Consider the following 18,690-nt stretch of genomic DNA (forward strand, 5'->3'; position numbering starts at 1 on the left):
CGCCCCAGTCTGAAAGGGGCCTTAGTTGACTGGAAATGTGCTCCTTGCCGCAAAGGCCAGTTATAGGTGAGGACAGTGGCCAGTTGTCTGTATTGTTGAAACTTCTCTTTACAGAAGAAAGGCCAGTTATACTTTCATCAATGTCTTTTATTTCAGGTAACACTGAGCACCAAAATGGTGCTGGGCCCTTCCCCCGCCCTACACCTGAATTGCATCGCATGGGTGTTCTCACCCATGCAGTACGATTCTGGTAGTTGCAGTGCATTTTGCAATCTCTTTCGGGGTTTTGTTGATCGAACATTGACACCCGCAGCAGATCGATTGGACGCCGTGCAATTTCTTTGCAGTGCGATGCGGGGGAAATGCAGCTAATCTTGTGCGTTTCCCGCAATGCATCAGTGTGAACCAGGGCTGAATCAGAAAATGGAATAATGTTCAGCTTGTCTCATCTTTCTACTTGTCGGTATATTTAGTTTTACATTCAAAACATCACGTTTTTAACTCGTGTTTTCTAAATTCATATCACTGTCATGGGCTAGCAGAGACAAGAAGTGAATGTTTTTGCTGAAGGGTCTAATCATACAAATACATTTAGCACAATAAAACATTGTGACTTCCTGGTCAATGTCATACTTATTGTAATATGCAATGCTTTCCTCTGAGCTATGCAATGAATCCTGCAGACTCATTAAAATGAGGAATGCAGTTCTCTTGACAAAGGTCAACAATTCTCAAAGTCATTTAAAACTGACTCCCATAATTCTAAGGTTTAAAGTGATTGTAAAATCTAGTTTAAAAAAATGTAAATGTTTAAATAATAAACATGTTATACTTACCTTCTCTGTTGCAGTGGTTTTGCACAGAGCAGCACAGCTCCTCCTCTTCATAGGTCCCTCTTCGCTGCTCTTGGCACCTCCCTCCCACCCCGTCCAGTGCCCCCACAGCAAGTCTGTCATAGAAGTCGGTCAGGGAGGCGGGACTTTGTATAAAAGAGGCCTCCGAGTAAACAGGAGAACCTCGCTTGTATGTATTCTGACGGCGCTCATCCCACCCCCCTCCCTGAGATAGGCATTGATCAGGCTGCATTCATGGCAATGGGGAGGCTGCAGATGGGCATTAATCAAGCTGCATTCATGAGCAATGGTGAGGCGGCAGATGGGCATTGATGGGCAATTGTGAGGCTGCGGATAGGCATTGATCAAGCTGCATTAATGGGCAATGACCCTTATTTTGCTTCAAAGTTCTTTATTTAAAATTGTATTTTTTTTCCTGAAACTTCCCTCTTAAAATTAAGGTGCGTGTTATACGCCTGTGCGTGGTATATGCCGATAAATACGGTAATTAACACATATGGCTGCCCCTATGGAAATATAATTACACTCATAAAACATACCGTATATACTCGAGTATAAGCAGAACCAAATATAAGCCGAGGCACCTAATTTTACCACAAAAAAATGGGAAAACCTATTGACCTAGGGTGTCCATCTGCATGCCTCACTGTGCCTCGCTTTGCCTCACTGTGTCCATGTGCATGCCTCACTGTGCCCATGCCTCACTGTGTCCATGACTAGACTGATGTTTAACATGGGAGTCTATGGAAGGGGTGCCCGGCTTTGAAAAATCAGTGCTCCCTGGCCGTAGGTCCCCCAGACAACTAACTTTGCACACTTGTAGACAGGGGTCAAGTCCTGGGGGAAAAAGTGTGGGAACTCCCACCCAAGATCCACTCCCCCACCAAAAAAAAAAAAATGATACGCTCATTTACTAAATTACTCATTACTAAACCGCATGTTTTTTTTGTTTTTTTTTTCGATCCACTGTACCTTAGTAATCCTTTATGTTACTGGCCGCTTCCTGTATGTGGATTCATTGGGTAGTGTGTGGATATTCCGTCACTTCCTCGATGCCGCAATGTCTCCTGGGAGCTTTTCTCATTGTTCCCAGGAGACATTGCGGAGGTCTGCCGCGAGTTATCGTGGGATATAGAAAGAACTTAAAGCGGAGTTTCCGGCCACAATTTCACTTTTTAAATATAAATACCCCTGTAATACACAAGCTTAATGTATTCTAGTAAAGTTAGTCTGTAAACTAAGGTCCATTTTGTTAGGTTGTTACAGCATTTAGACACTTTATAAAATAGAAATTGACTGGGGCCATCTTAAGTGTGGGCATCATGAAGCCAGACTGTATGACTTCCTGGATTTCAGCCTTGCAGATCTCGCACATGCTCAGTGCTGCACAAGCAGTGTAATAGGTTTCAGATCAGGTTTCAGCACCTGTACTGTCCAAGTCACATGATTCTTCGAGACTGGGGATTGCACAGACTCCTGGAAAGTTACACCCACTACATTCCCAGGAGTCTGTGCGGTGTAGGTTAGGAAGCTAGGTGCAGGAAGTGGGAAGATTAACTATTCTGCCTAGCAACAACACTTTGAAGGCATAACAAAAAAAAAAATGTTCTTAAAGGACTAATGACATTTTTTTAAAACTACTGATGTAATGTTATATTTATGGGTGGAACTCCACTTTAAGCAAATCCCACGATAACCCCTGACAGTGACTCGAGCTGGGCATCGCCGCTTAGTGAAGGATTGGCTCGGTTGCTCGAGGCTGCTCTAGTCCTGCAAAGGGAACTAAGTTCCTGCTGTGAAAAAAGTGCAGGGACTCTGTTCCCACGCCTTCCCGCAGGACTTGAGCCCTGCTTGTAGAGGAAGAGTGGGGCTACATGTGTGCCAAGTTTGGTACCGGGTCTCCAAAATCCGGGAGATTAGGAGCAAAAAGGTGAATCGAGTATAAACCGAGGGGGGCATTTTCAGCACAAAAAAATGTGCTGAAAAACTTGGCTTATACTCGAGTATATATGGTACATAAAAACAGGTTTATAAATATTAACTTACATCCAGCCCTAAATACATGTACATCTTAAAATCATTTTAGACTCATTTAGTGAGACTTGGTTTACATGCTATTATTTTTATTTTTTTTGAGAAATATGAAGTCTATATTTAGTTTTGATTGCAATGTTAAAGTTGAGTAGTAATTGTATTAATTTATACTTTATTCCTGCATTTCTAGGGCATATCTCTGGTGATGGTGGGAATTGGAGTGTATGCTAGACTCTTGAAACATGCTGGTGAGTGGAGGAGACTTCAGAATGTTTTCTTTTCATGTTTCTTGCATTCACTGCGAAGCTCTTGATGGACACACACAGTGAAATTTTACTATGATATTATCTCTTTGTTTATATGAAGCCTGCATGTCTTTAAAACAGGAAACTGGGGTTGATGTCATGAAGCTGGATCAGTAACCCTTTGCTTTTTTTTCTGAATACTCATGCAGAAAATATTTATAAAACCTTAATCCCGCATTTGCTTCTATTGAGGTACAGTTAAAGAGTATATAAACCGATGCCAACGGGTAAGAAAAAACCTTTCGGCAAGTTAAAGTGGACAAAATAATGAGAGCTGATTGGCCATAATGGAGTTGATTTACAAAAGGCAAATAGACTGTGCAAAGTACAGAGCTTAGTAAATGAGGTAAATCTTCACTTTGCAAAGAATACCCAATCATGTGCAAAGAAAATATGAATGCTTGCACATGATTGGATGATGGAAGTCAGCAGAGCTTCTACTCATTTACTAAGCTCAGGAGCAACTTTGCAAAGTGCACAGTCTATTTTGCCTTTCGTAAATCAACCCCAATGTGTTACCACTTGTTGTTGCTCTACAGGCTCATTCACACTTAGTAAGATTACTAGCGTTGTTCCACACTAGATAAGCACCAGTCACTGCTAGGACACTTAGAAAGGCAGCCTGGAGGTATGGTGCAGCAAACTGACATAAATCCCAGACATGTACCATTTTATCGCAGTGCACAGGTGGGCAAAAAATGTCACCCCCACCGCAGTGGTAAATGAATAAAGTGCCACTATGTGTACCTCAAATGTAGTTAAAGTGGGAGTAAAGGATAATCCTCCTTATCCAGCATAATTTGTATAACAGATACATTTTTTTTTCTTAGTCCACGCACATGTGGTCATATGATCCTGTAGCTCTGGCTCCCCCCACGTGAGGCAGCAATTGACAATAGTTGTGGATTCCTGTAGCCATGACATCTCCCATATGCTCCCAAGGCCCATCCGTTGTCTGCACTTCCTCCCCTCCCCTGCAGCAGCCGCATATTGTACAGGCAGGCAGTTTCACACTGACGGGAAGAATCAAGAAACTACCACATCGCTCTCAACAGCGACGTGTTCGTTCATTGAGAACTACAAGCCGACAGCTGCAAAGGCTGTCAGTAGCCAGTTTTACATATGCCAACTGTGGTTACATTTAATATGTATCTATGATGTAAATAGGCTGGGTTGTGGCAGACTATCCAGCTATAGTCCCAATGGGGACACTAGTTACATTTGTCATACCATTTGATGATATTGTACTATGAATAAACTTTTTAATTGTATACTTTTATGTAGTGTACTCGCTTATTTTACCTGGGGTTACAACATGGCCACCTTTAAAGTCCTCTGTTTTCTTCACATTGTTCTGCTAGTCCCTCATAACAGTCTACGTGTCTTGTCATTTATCCATATAATTGCACACACTAATTTACACAGTCATTTACCCATACATGCACAGCCACATAAGTCACCTACCCATACATGCACACAGTCACTTAGCCAAACATGCATACCATCACCTACTCATACATGCACACAGTCTCATACAGTCACTTACTCATACATGCACACAGTCTCATACAGTCACTTACTCATACATGCACACAGTCTCATACATGCACACAGTCTCATACATGCACACAGTCTCATACAGTCACTTACTCATACATGCACACAGTCTCATACAGTCACTTACTCATACATGCACACAGTCTCATACAGTCACTTACTCATACATGCACACAGTCTCATACAGTCACTTACTCATACATGCACACAGTCTCATACAGTCACTTACTCATACATGCACACAGTCTCATACAGTCACTTACTCATACATGCACACAGTCTCATACAGTCACTTACTCATACATGCACACAGTCTCATACAGTCACTTACTCATACATGCACACAGTCTCATACAGTCACTTACTCATACATGCACACAGTCTCATACAGTCACTCATACATGCATACAGTCACTTACTCATACATGCACACAGTCTCATACAGTCACTTACTCATACATGCATACAGTCACTTACTCATACATGCACACAGTCTCATACAGTCACTTACTCATACATGCACACAGTCTCATACAGTCACTTACTCATACATGCACACAGTCTCATACAGTCACTTACTCATACATGCACACAGTCTCATACAGTCACTTACTCATACATGCACACAGTCTCATACAGTCACTTACTCATACATGCACACAGTCTCATACAGTCACTTACTCATACATGCACACAGTCTCATACAGTCACTTACTCATACATGCACACAGTCTCATACAGTCACTTACTCATACATGCACACAGTCTCATACAGTCACTTACTCATACATGCACACAGTCTCATACAGTCACTTACTCATACATGCACACAGTCTCATACAGTCACTTACTCTGAAATGCACACAGTCTCATACAGTCACCTACTCATACATGCACACAGTCTTATACAGTCACTTACTCATACATGCATACAGTCACTTACTCATACATGCACACAGTCACCTTTCAGGAAATCATGCATGTGGGTGCTCCTCTCATACATACTGACAGATCAGTGGGTGCTGCCCTCATACACACTGACAGAACGGTGGGTGCTCCTCTCATACACACTGACAGATCGATGGGTGCTCCTCTCATACACACTGACAGATCAACGGGTGCCCCTCTCATACACACTGACAGATCGACAGGTGCCCCTCTCATACACACTGACAGATCGACGGGTGCCCCTCTCATACACACTGACAGATCGACGGGTGCCCCTCTCATACACACTGACAGATCGACGGGTGCCCCTCTCATACACACTGACAGATTGACGGGTGCTCCTCTCATACACACTGACAGATTGACGGGTGCTCCTCTCATACACACTGACAGATCGATGGGTGCTCCTCTCATACACACTGACAGATCGACGGGTGCTCCTCTCATACACACTGACAGATTGACGGGTGCTCCTCTCATACACACTGACAGCTCGACGGGTGCTCCTCTCATACACACTGACAGATCGATGGGTGCTCCTCTAATACACACTGACATATCGACAGTCAGAATCGTAAAAAAAACGCCAGACACCTTTCACAGCGCCATTGTTTTTTGCCCACGTGCATGAAGCTTTGACATATGAAAGTGTTACAGTTGCTACTGCATGTAATATTTTGCTTGTTAATCTTCCACAGAGGCTGCTATGGCTTGTCTTGCCATTGATCCTGCTTTACTACTTATAGCCGTTGGTGTTTTGATGTTCCTCATTACCTTCTGTGGATGTATTGGATCTCTAAGAGAAAACATCTGCCTCCTTCAAACTGTAAGTTTCACAAATGAACGCAGTATAACTTTTTATGATTGGTGCTCCTTTTTAAAAGACTTTCCCTGTGAATCTGGAATTGATTTAATATTCATAACAGCCTTTTTTCCAAACAATTACAAATAGAAAGAATGCCAGCAGCCTATTCAGAACTATCTATGCTCACAGTGCATTGAAATCATTGGAGTGATTGACTGCACTCTGACAACAAGACAAGCAATTACTTTATCTGCCAAATCCCAAAGTTCAGATCACAGAAATGTGAATATAGGGCCACATTTATTATCCTGGGTCTTCAGCTAAAACACTTTGCCCAATGTATGCAGATATTAAAGTGGTATTAGACCCAAAAGCAAACAGTTACAGTGGGGATCGAAAGTTTGGGCACCCCAGGTAAAAATTTGTATTAATGTGCATAACGAAGCTAAGGAAAGATGGAAAAATCTCCAAAAGGCATCAAATTACAGATTAGACATTCTTATAATATGTCAAAAAAAGTTAGATTTTATTTCCATCATTTACACTTTCAAAATTACAGAAAACAAAAAAATGGCGTCTGCAAAAGTTTGGGCACCCTGCAGAATTTATAGCATGCACTGCCCCCTTTGCAAAGCCGAGACCTGCCAGTGTCATGGATTGTTCTCAATCATCGTCTGGGAAGACCAGGTGATGTCAATCTCAAAGGTTTTAAATGCCCAGACTCATCTGACCTTGCCCCAACAATCAGCACCATGGGTTCTTCTAAGCAGTTGTCTAGAAAACTGAAATTGAAAATAGTTGACGCTCACAAAGCTGGAGAAGGCTATAAGAAGATAGCAAAGCGTTTTCAGATGTCAATATCCTCTGTTTGGAATGTAATTAAGAAATGGCAGTCATCAGGAACAGTGGAAGTTAAAGCAAGATCTGAAAGACCAAGAAAAATATCAGACAGAACAGCTCGCAGGATTGTGAGAAAAGCAATTCAAAACCCATGTTTGACTGCACAATCCCTCCAGAAAGATCTGGCAGACACTGGAGTTGTGGTACACTATTCCACTATAAAGAGATACTTGTACAAATATGGTCTTCATGCAAGAGTCATCAGAAGAAAATCAGCGTTTGAACTTTGCAAATGAACATATAGACAAGCCTGATGCATTTTGGAAACAAGTTCTGTGGACCGATGAGGTTAAAATATAACTTTTTGGCCGGAATGAGCAAAGGTACGTTTGGAGAAGAAAGGGCACAGAATTTAATAAAAAGAACCTCTGTCCAACTGTTAAGAATGGGGGTGGATCAATCATGCTTTAGGGGTTGTATTGCAGCCAGTGGCACAGGGAACATTTCACGAGTAGAAGGAAAAATGGATTCAATAAAGTTTCAGCAAATTTTGGATGGTAACTTGATGCCATCTGTGAAAAAGCTGAAGTTAAAGAGAGGATGGCTTCTACAAATGGATAATGATCCTAAACACACCTCAAAATCCACGGGGGATTACATCAAGAGGCGTAAACTGTGATAGCTGCATCAGTTTTCTTTTTAAGGCTTTCTTTCCTTTATTTTCATCTGGTGATCAAGCCAGTAATGCTGTTGTATTACAAGAAAACAAGCTGTCCTGCTAATTTTTCAACTAGGAGTGTTGAGACAAACCATTTACCATTGCCTGGGGTGTTCACAATGATCAGCTTTTATTTATTTATTTATATAAAACCTTTATCCCAGAACAAAACAACTGTTTCTATAACTGGTTATGTAACTGCAGTGTGAGCTGGAGTTTGGCTTCAATTTTTATAGTGTGTCTAAATCTGCTAGTACATCTAACACTGCCCACTCTGACGATGCTGTTGTCTGTCCAGAGGTGCCACTGCGCTCATTCATCCAGAGTGGGGACACTCTAAAGCCTTGTATACACTAGTAGTTGTTTTTTGTTCAGCTCTTAAAGCTCAGGAGGAGCCACTGTGCTAACTATCTGATGTTAGTACAGCAATCCTCCCTGCTGTTCTGTTGTGTTCTGACAGAGGAACGCCTGGGAGCGCTGATTGGGAGCCAGTCGGCAGACCTTTTTCGGTCATGCCACTTCGACAGAACAGATGGGCTGAATGTCGACATTAGGCCTAATACAGGAGGTGTGTTATTGGCCAGATCACCAGAAAAAAACTGAGGGAAAAAGGCTAAAAAAAAAAATTAATGCAGCCACCACATCTAAGGATTGGTAAACTGCAATATATAAAAAATAATATTTTGGGTTAAATGCAACTTTAAAAGAGACCTACTTACTTACCTAGGTGAATGCAACATCGGTCCCCTGCCACCCCTAAGACCGAGACTTTAGGGATCAAAGACCACAGATCACTTAGTTCTTGATCTGCAGAGAGCAGTGACTGTCAGTCACCGGCTCTCTGCTTTGCCCCTCCAGTTCTCAGTGGAGTGCCAGGCTGTGCAGGGGGCAGGAGTGTCTGGCTCAGGCTCTTGGCAGCTGGTCAGGCATCTGGGCAGATCCTAACATTAAAGCCAGGATCTCTCCAGAGTCTGGACCGGCTGAGTAGCACCAAACGACAGCAAGCTTTAGCCCACTCTTGGATAAACCTGGGTCACGGGAGTGCAGAACTTAACCACACTCCTGTGACCCACAAGAGAAGTAGGACCAGAAGAGCTGCAATTTGAAATGTCATACTTTTGAAGCAGATTCAGACACATTCTTACTATAGCAATGTTTAGAGATTCCAATTGGATTCTGGATATACAGAATTCTATTTTATCTAAACAAAACTATACAGAATAGCTTTAAACGCAGCTAAACATCCACTCTGGATGATACTATTGAGAATTCATAAGCTGAAAATATAGATAATTAGAAATGTGCTCGGAACGCATTGTGAAGCCTCATACACACGACGAGGAACTCGACGGGCGAAACACATCGTTTTCCTCGTCATGTTCCTTGTCAGGCTGTCGAGGAACTCGACAAGGCAAGTTTCTCCATTCCCGTCGAGGAAAAAGAAGACATGCTCTCTTTTTGGCTCGATGGGATCCTTGACAGTTTCCTCGTCGAAAAATGTACACACGACCGGTTTCCTCGGCAAAAAAATAAATCCCAGCAAGTTTCTTGCTGGTTTTTGCCGAGAAACTCAGTCGTGTGTACGAGGCCTGAGAGTGCATTGCCCTGCTACTGGGTGAGCATTTTGACACGGGGCTTGCACTAAGGCATAGTGCGGGGCTTCGGAGTGTTCTGACTGAGCGGAGAAAACTGGGTAATCAGTTTTCTCCAGTTTTTTTTAATCCTGGGTGAAGGTCAGGAGGTTGAGGGCTTCAAAGTGGGGTGTGACAAAGACTTGGGTGTGACAAAGACTTCAATCCTATGTCCAGGACTTATTGGAGACTTGCAGGTTATGTGTGTGTGTGTGTGCACACTTGTTTGAAGCAAGGTTTGGGTAAAGCTCAGGGCTCAGGCCAGGAGGTAGGTGTACTTCTGTTTGAAGACCGCCGTGTGATCCTATTTGGAGACAGCAGGGCCGGCCTTTGCGGTGTGCGGGTTGTGCGGTCGCTCAGGGCGCCATAGCAACATGGGCGCCTGACGACCTGCACAGATTCCAATGGTCACAGTCAGATTCGGCGGCGCAGCGCGGCGCCCCCCCCTCCCCCCCCTGCGTGACTGAATAAGACTTAGCGCCGTTAGCGGGCGCCGGGTGGCATGCTTGGTGACAGCCGGGAGGCAGCGGCAGACACACAGCAGGCATGGAGGGTGCAAGTCGCACCCGAGCGAGCCGTCAGCACACCCGAGACCCGGCAGCAATAACCCCCCTTCTCTTTGCAGCGCCGCGGGTCTGATGAGTCTCAGCTGCCTGTGACTGTCTCAGTCACAGGCAGCCCGGCACAGTGCACTGAGTGCAGCCGCCTCCCCCTTTTCCTGTGCTGTGTGTGTGCAGCACGTGGCTCAAATGATCTGTATTGTGTCCGATTGTGGGGGGGTCTGTATTGTGTGTGGGGGGGTCTGTATTGTGTGTGGGGGGGGTCTGTATTGTGTGTGTGGGGGGGGGTCTGTATTGTGTGTGGGGGGGGTCTGTATTGTGTGTGTGGGGGGGGGTCTGTATTGTGTGTGGGGGGGGTCTGTATTGTGTGTGGGGGGGTCTGTATTGTGTGTGTGTGGGGGGGGGGGGTTCTGCATTGTGGGGGGGGGTCTGTATTGTGTGTGTGGGGGGGGGGTCTGCATTGTGGGGGGGTCTGTATTGTGTGTGGTTCTGCATTGTGGGGGGTCTGTATTGTATGTGTGTGTGTGGGGGGGGGGGGGGGTTCTGCCTTGTGGGGGGGTCTGTATTGTGTGGGGGGGTCTGTATTGTGTGTGGGGGGGTTCTGCATTGTGTGGGGGGGGGTTCTGCATTGTGGGGGGTCTGTATTGTGTGTGGTTCTGCATTGTGGGGGGGTCTGTATTGTGTGTGGGGGGTCTGTATTGTGGGGGGGTCTGTATTGTGTGGGGTCTGTATTGTGTGTGTGGGGGGGGGGTTCTGCATTGTGGGGGGTCTGTATTGTGTGTGGTTCTGCATTGTGGGGGGGTCTGTATTGTGTGGGGGGTCTGTATTGTGTGTGGGGGGGGGTCTGTATTGTGTGTGGGGGGGGGGGGGTTCTGCATTGTGGGGGGTCTGTATTGTGTGTGTGGGGGGGGGTTCTGCATTGTGGGGGGGTCTGTATTGTGTGTGGTTCTGCATTGTGTGGGGGGGGGGGTTCTGCATTGTGGGGGGGTCTGTATTGTGTGTGGTTCTGCATTGTGGGGGGGTCTGTATTGTGAGTGGGGGGGGGGTTCTGCATTGTGGGGGGTCTGTATTGTGTGTGGTTCTGCATTGTGGGGAGGGGTCTGTATTGTGTGTGTGGGGGGGGTTCTGCATTGTGGGGGGGTCTGTATTGTGTGTGGTTCTGCCTTGTGGGGGGGTCTGTATTGTGTGGGGGGTCTGTATTGTGTGTGGGGGGGGGGGGGTTCTGCATTGTGGGGGGTCTGTATTGTGTGTGGGGGGGGGGGGGTTCTGCATTGTGGGGGGTCTGTATTGTGTGTGGTTCTGCATTGTGGGGGGGGGTCTGTATTGTGTGTGTGGTTCTGCATTGTGGGGGGGGTCTGTATTGTGTGTGGTTCTGCCTTGTGGGGGGATCTGTATTGTGTGTGGGGGGTCTGTATTGTGTGTGGGGGGGTTCTGCATTGTCGGGGGTCTGTATTGTGTGTGTGTGTGGGGGGGTTCTGCATTGTGGGGGGTCTGTATTGTGTGTGGTTCTGCATTGTGTGGGGGGGGTTCTGCATTGTGGGGGGGTCTGTATTGTGTGTGGGGGGGGTTCTGCATTGTCGGGGGTCTGTATTGTGTGTGTGTGGGGGGGTTCTGCATTGTGGGGGGTCTGTATTGTGTGTGGTTCAGCATTGTGTGGGGGGGTCTGTATTGTGTGTGGTTCTGCATTGTGGGGGGGGTCTGTATTGTGAGTGAGGGGGGTTCTGCATTGTGGGGGGTCTGTATTGTGAGTGAGGGGGGTTCTGCATTGTGGGGGGTCTGTATTGTGTGTGGTTCTGCATTGTGGGGAGGGGTCTGTATTGTGTGTGTGTGGGGGGGTTCTGCATTGTGGGGGGGTCTGTGTTGTGTGTGGTTCTGCCTTGTGGGGGGGTCTGTATTGTGTGGGGGGGTCTGTATTGTGTGTGGGGGGGGGGTTCTGCATTGTGGGGGGGTCTGTATTGTGTGTGTGTGGGGGGGGGGGTTCTGCATTGTGGGGGGTCTGTATTGTGTGTGGTTCTGCATTGTGGGGGGGTCTGTATTGTGTGTGGTTCTGCATTGTGGGGGGGGTCTGTATTGTGTGGGGGGGGGTCTGTATTGTGTGTGGGGGGGTTCTGCATTGTCGGGGGTCTGTATTGTGTGTGGTTCTGCATTGTGTGGGGGGGTTCTGCATTGTGGGGGGGTCTGTATTGTGTGTGGGGGGGGGGGGTTCTGCATTGTCGGGGGTCTGTATTGTGTGTGTGTGTGGGGGGGTTCTGCATTGTGGGGGGTCTGTATTGTGTGTGGTTCTGCATTGTGTGGGGGGGGTTCTGCATTGTGGGGGGGTCTGTATTGTGTGTGGGGGGGGGGGGTTCTGCATTGTCGGGGGTCTGTATTGTGTGTGTGTGTGGGGGGGTTCTGCATTGTGGGGGGTCTGTATTGTGTGTGGTTCTGCATTGTGTGGGGGGGGGTTCTGCATTGTGGGGGGTCTGTATTGTGTGGGGGGGTTCTGCATTGTGGGGGGGTCTGTATTGTGTGTGGTTCTGCATTGTGGGGGGGTCTGTATTGTGTGGGGGGGTCTGTATTGTGTGGGGGGGTCTGTATTGTGTGTGTGGGGGGGTTCTGCATTGTGGGGGGTCTGTATTGTGTGTGGTTCTGCATTGTGTGGGGGGGGGTTCTGCATTATGGGGGGGTCTGTATTGTGTGGGGGGGGTTCTGCATTGTGGGGGGGTCTGTATTGTGTGTGGTTCTGCATTGTGGGGGGGTCTGTATTGTGTGGGGGGGTCTGTATTGTGTGGGGGGGTCTGTATTGTGTGTGTGTGGGGGGGTTCTGCATTGTGTGTGGTTCTGCATTGTGTGGGGGGGGGTTCTGCATTATGGGGGGGTCTGTATTGTGTGGGGGGGGGTTCTGCATTGTGGGGGGGTCTGTATTGTGTGTGGTTCTGCATTGTGGGGGGGGTCTGTATTGTGGGGGGGGGGTTATGTATTGTAGGGGGGAGGGGGTTCTGTACTGTAGGGGGGAGGGGGTTATGTATTGTAGGGGGGAGGGGGGTTCTGCATTGTGGGGGATCTGTATTGTGTGTGGGGGGGGGTCTGTATTGTAAGGGGGGTTTGCACTGTAGGGGGGGCTGTAGGGGGATGGGTCTGCACTGTAGGGGGAGACTGTAGGGAGGTCTGCGTGACATGCAGGGGGTCCAGAACGGTTAGAGGGGTGTCTGTGTAACATATAGGTGTCTAGAGCTGTGGGGGGCTGTGTAATGTAAAGTGATGCAGGGTGTTGTATAATGTAAAGGGGTCCAGAGGTGCAGTTGTGGAGAGGGGTACACAGTAGTGACAGAGATATTGAAGGATGCAGGGGGCACAGTGGGATTTTAAATTTTACCGTGGGGGGGGGGGGCACATATAGGATCCGTCCTGGGTGCCAAATGCTCTAGGTACAGCCAGGCCACAGGCGGATTCTGCAGGAATGACAGCGTGGGCGGCTGTCCTTGCCTTGTTAGGAGTCGGAGATCACTGTCACTGGCAGTCTGTGAGTTATTCATTAAGATTGCCGCCGCTCGGCAACAGTGCGGCGGCCATCTTTAAAACTGGACAAAGTACTGGCAGGCCACAGGCGTGGGCGGCTGTCCTTGCCTTGCTATGAGGAGCAGGAATGAGGAGCTCATATGCCATGCGCACTGAGAAGACAAAGGAGCGCAAGAATCCACAGAAGCAGGTGGCAGATGTAAAAACTTTTTTCTGTAAGTAAATTCTTTTTTTATAAATGCACTGTACTGCTTATTGTCCGTTTTTGTATTTTCCTATTTAAATAGGGTGTTTCTTAAAGGACCAGTAAATACAAAAGTAAAAAAATACTTTATTGTAATTATGTTTGATATTTGATAGTAAATTTACAGGTAGTGTTATTATACCATGTGATTTATTTTATATGTGGCGTTATTATAGCGTGTGATTTATTTTATATGTGGCGTTATTATAGCGTGTGATTTATAGTATAGGCGGTGTTATTATAGCGTGTGATATACAGTATAGGTGGCGTTATTATGTGAATAAAAGTTGTATTTTTATCATAGCTTGTAATCTGTTTTTTGGGAATGGAAGGCTTTAAATGGAGCCGGTATTGGAGAAAGGTGTGGACACTGAAAGGGCGTGGTTATGGAGGGGCGTGGTTATGGAGGGGTGTGGTTACTGAGGGGCGTGGTCACTAGGGGGCGCTGTAAATCTTTCTCGCACAGGGCGCCTAAAGGCCTAAGGCCGGCCCTGGGAGACAGAGGTGCTCTACACATGAGAAAGCATGTGGAAGAGATTCTATGTCGGGCTGAGAGAGTTGAGGCGGGTATGCGAGTTTGGGAGACAGAGAGAGTCTGGGAGACTGAGAAAGTCAGGACATCTAGGCGAGTCCAGGGGACTGAAGCAATAGGTCTCAGAGGAGTGAGAAAGTCCAGGGGGTTAGGAGAACTCCATAAAGAGGCCAGGATTGGGCCCGCACAGCAGGAAGCTGTAATGAAAGGCTGAGTGAGCCAGGAGAGCGTTCAGAGAGCCAGGAGAGCTGGTGAGATGGTCTGAGGGACCAGTGACAAGAGCAGCAGTACTGCTGGAGAAGGACAGGTGGCTTGGTATTTTCATGAACCTGTTTTGCTGTGTCACACTGAAACCCCTGCATGGACAAATTTTGTGAAAGGGGCTGGCATGATTCTCACTTAAGGGGGTTGTTAAAGGTTCCTTTTTTATTTTCTAAATATGTTCCTTTAAGCTAGTGCATTGTTCACTTACCTTTTCCTTCAATTTCCCTCCTAAATGTTTTTTTTCTTTGTTTTCTTTGTCTGAATTTCTCACTGCCTGTTCCTCCTCAGTAAGGTGTTCAGTAAGCTGTTCTAAATGACTTTCCACTGCTCGGATGATGGTGGAAAGCTTACTGAGGAGAAACAGGAAGTGAGAAATTCAAACAAAGAAAAAAAACATTTAGAAGGGAAAATCTAAGGAAAAGGTAAGTGAACCAACAATGCACTAGCTTATAGGAACATATTTAGTAAATAAAAGACGAACCTTTACAACCCTCACTCAAATGCTTGTACCACTGAACTAAATTTCCCACATCAAAGCAACTAAACACAGTTTTGAAACTGCAAGTGTTAATTATTTGGGTCTGTAGTCACTTTTTTTACCTTTGTGCATTTATTTTGATGTGTTTGATAATAAAATGATTTACTTCTCTTATCCTCAGTTCTCCATCTGCCTGACAATAGTCTTTCTGCTGCAGCTGTCTGCGGGCATCGTGGGCTTTGTCTTCTCTGACAAGGTATTGTGGGATTTCTGAATATATTTGGTTAGAACATTTTATTTTTTTCTTAAAGAGATTACTTTGTATTTCCATCCTGCCTACCAGGTGACACTTATGAAAAGTAGTAAGCCTTTTGACTTTTCATTGTAAATAATATGTTCCAGATGTAGTAGCACAGGCTGGTAACATGCAGATAGCAGGAGCACCAAAGCAAATTCATGTATAGGTTAGCTGAGACTGGTATGACATGATAGGAGTCAGAGGCAAGACATTTAGGTACACAAGGTAAAAGGTTTAGGAGAAATTAATAATTTGTGGTAAAAATGGATTGATGGGAAGACTGGCCTGAGTTTGTAGGAGGGGTCAGGTGGTATTTAAACCCACCCTCCTCCTTACTCCTATCGATCTGGCGTTTTGTATCCCACCCTCCCGGCCCTTTTATTCTCACCTTTTCCCTTCTCATTTCATATTTGGGTATGCCCCCTTTAGGAATACTGACCACGTGACCTTTGGCACACCCCAGGTCTTTTCCATGTCTTCCTTATCACGTTCTTACTCGATTTCTCATTGAGATGCCGAGTACAAACATAGAACTGACAAATTATACTACTGGGTGACTGCAAATCAGACCATGGATTTTAGGGGATGTAAGATGAGCACACATAAGTGCGTCATCCAGTAATGGAACGGTCTTGCTTTCCACAGACTAGTACACATGTATTGTGAATGCTCAGTATCCTACAGCAAGTTCTAACATTACCACAGGCAGACTGGCCAGATCTACACCAACTAGTCTGAAACAAAAAAAAATCACACATTTTGTTAACTTTATACTCAAGATGAGTAGCAGATTATGTTTTGGGATGCAACTTGAAGTATGGCCATGCTGCATGTGAGGAAAAAGCTTACTAAAATGACAACTTTATGGAAATAAAAATACATTTTTAATTTTTCTATCTTCAATTACTAAACATTTCAAAAGACTCACCATGCTTCTCATCAAATACCACGGAGTGGCTGCTTTCTAAAATGTGGTCATTGTCTTGGCGATTGTCTTGTGTCTTCAGGGCCCCTGAAAATAAGATGAGTACTCAGGAAATCAGATGTGTAATTTACATCCTTGAAAGCCTGAGGCCCCATACACACCATAGAATCTATCCGCAGATAAATCCCATCAAATGGGTTTCTGCGGATAGATCCTATGGTGTGTACACTCCGTCGGATATTTATCCGCAGATAAATCTCCCCTGGGATGGATTTCCAGCAGATGGATATTTGCTGACATGCTCAACAAATCCATCTGCTGGAATCCATTCCAACGGATGGATCCGCTCGTCTGTACAGACTTACCGGATCCATCCGTCCAAAGGGATTCCCCGCACGCGTCGTAATGATTTGACGCATGCGTGGAATTCCTTATATGACAGCGTCGCGCCCGTCGCCGCGTCATAATAGCGGCGATGGCGCGACACGTCATCGGCAGAGGATTTCAGCGCGGATTTCAATGCGATGGTGTGTACACGCCATTGCATAGAAATCTTCTGAAATCCTCGAGAGGATTTATCCGCGGATACAGTCCGCTGGACCGTATCTGCGGATAAATCCTCTCGTGTGTATGGGGCCTTACGGGGCTCCTCTATGCAGCTAAGCTGCATGAAAGTCTCACATATGTGGTATTCCATATTCGAGAAGAGTATCAGAATGTATTTTGGGGTGAAATTGTAAGTAGTACTATGCTGTGTTTGAGAAATTATGTTATTAAAGTGAAACGTTTGTGTAAAATTTACTTTCAATCATTATGCAAAAATTGTGCTAAAATAATGAGATCTGTGAAATACTCACCATGTCTCTTAAAGTGGTTGTAAACCCATTTTTACAACTTTATGCTACAGGTAAGCCTATATTAGGGCTTACCTGTAGCTACCCTGGATATCTTCTAAACCTGCACAGTTTAGGAGATATCCCCCTGTGTCTGCATGTGCCGAAGTGATCGGCACATGCACACTGAAGCAATGGCACGTTGTGCCGTTGCTTCAGTTAGATGTACCGTTACCGGCGGCTCCCACGCGCACGAGTTGAAGTGACATCGCGGCTCTGGCCAATCACAGCACTGGAGCCACGATACCCAGAAGTAAGCTCCGGGAGAGATTCCATGACCGGAGGAGGGGTTGAGGATGACTGCTGGGGCTTCGATCTAAGGGAAGTAATACATAACGAGCTAGTATGCTATGCTTTTTTTCTTTTTTAAGGGTTACAGCCACTTTAGTTAATACTTTTGGTGTGTCCACTCTCCAAAAGTTGGTCATTTTTGGGGTGTTAATACTGTCCTGCCATTTTGGGGTTTCAATAAATTTGATAGGCAGTCAGTACACCAGAACTGATTTTATATATATATATATATATATATATATATATACTGTATATATATATATATACATATGTATATGTGTGTGTGTGTATATATATATATATATATATATATATATATGTATGTATATGTATATGTGTGTGTGTGTGTGTGTGTGTGTGTGTATATATATATATATATACATACCATAGTTTGTAGACTCTATAACTTTCAACTTTCACACAGACTGACTAATATACACTTGCACTTATTTCATCTGTTTTAGAACATTTATCAAAATGCTTCAATTTTTTTTTCTTCCTTTATATAAAATAAAAATCCAGTGGTGATTAAAAATCACCAAACGAAAGCTCCATCTGTCTCAAAAAAATGTATATAAAATGTCATTTGGTATGGCATTACCAAGTAATTGTCAGTCAGAGTATCACGGAGCAGGCATGTGCTCCCAGTATTGCTCATCTCAGGGGAGAACACTAATGTTTTGTGGTAGGTTTACATGGCTGATCGTTGTGCTTAACCAGCAGATGTCTTCTTGCCACCATAGGGATAAGATTGTCACCAAGAACTGTCATCTTACATTCACAGGCTGTATAAAATGCATGTATAACTAAAGCCTTTTATTTTGGATAGAGCAGGGGGGTATAAGAACCCCTGTTTTTTTTTTGCTGTCTGCTCATGGAGATTTTCCTTCACTTCCTGTCTGGGAGACAACAGGAAATGAGTGGAAATCTCTACAAAGTAAGTAATTGTCCTTGGAACAGTTGTTCCTATTGGAAAATGTACACTCACAACTGAAAAATGTTGGATTTCCCATCT

The 18,690-nt window shown here is 45.3% G+C and overlaps 1 protein-coding gene across 1 annotated transcript in view; it reads left to right on the forward strand.

Annotated features, from left to right (window-relative positions):
• TSPAN33 (tetraspanin 33) overlaps positions 1–18,690 on the forward strand; it is a 54,651-nt gene that overhangs the window by 19,408 nt on the left and 16,553 nt on the right. Inside the window, exons 2-4 of the mRNA XM_040343243.1 lie at positions 3,079–3,136; positions 6,397–6,524; positions 15,450–15,524. Of these exons, the coding sequence (XP_040199177.1) occupies positions 3,079–3,136; positions 6,397–6,524; positions 15,450–15,524 (261 nt within the window). The remainder of the gene's footprint in view (positions 1–3,078; positions 3,137–6,396; positions 6,525–15,449; positions 15,525–18,690) is intronic.

This window comes from Rana temporaria, chromosome 3 (assembly GCF_905171775.1).
Source record: "Rana temporaria chromosome 3, aRanTem1.1, whole genome shotgun sequence".
NCBI lineage: Eukaryota > Metazoa > Chordata > Amphibia > Anura > Ranidae > Rana > Rana temporaria.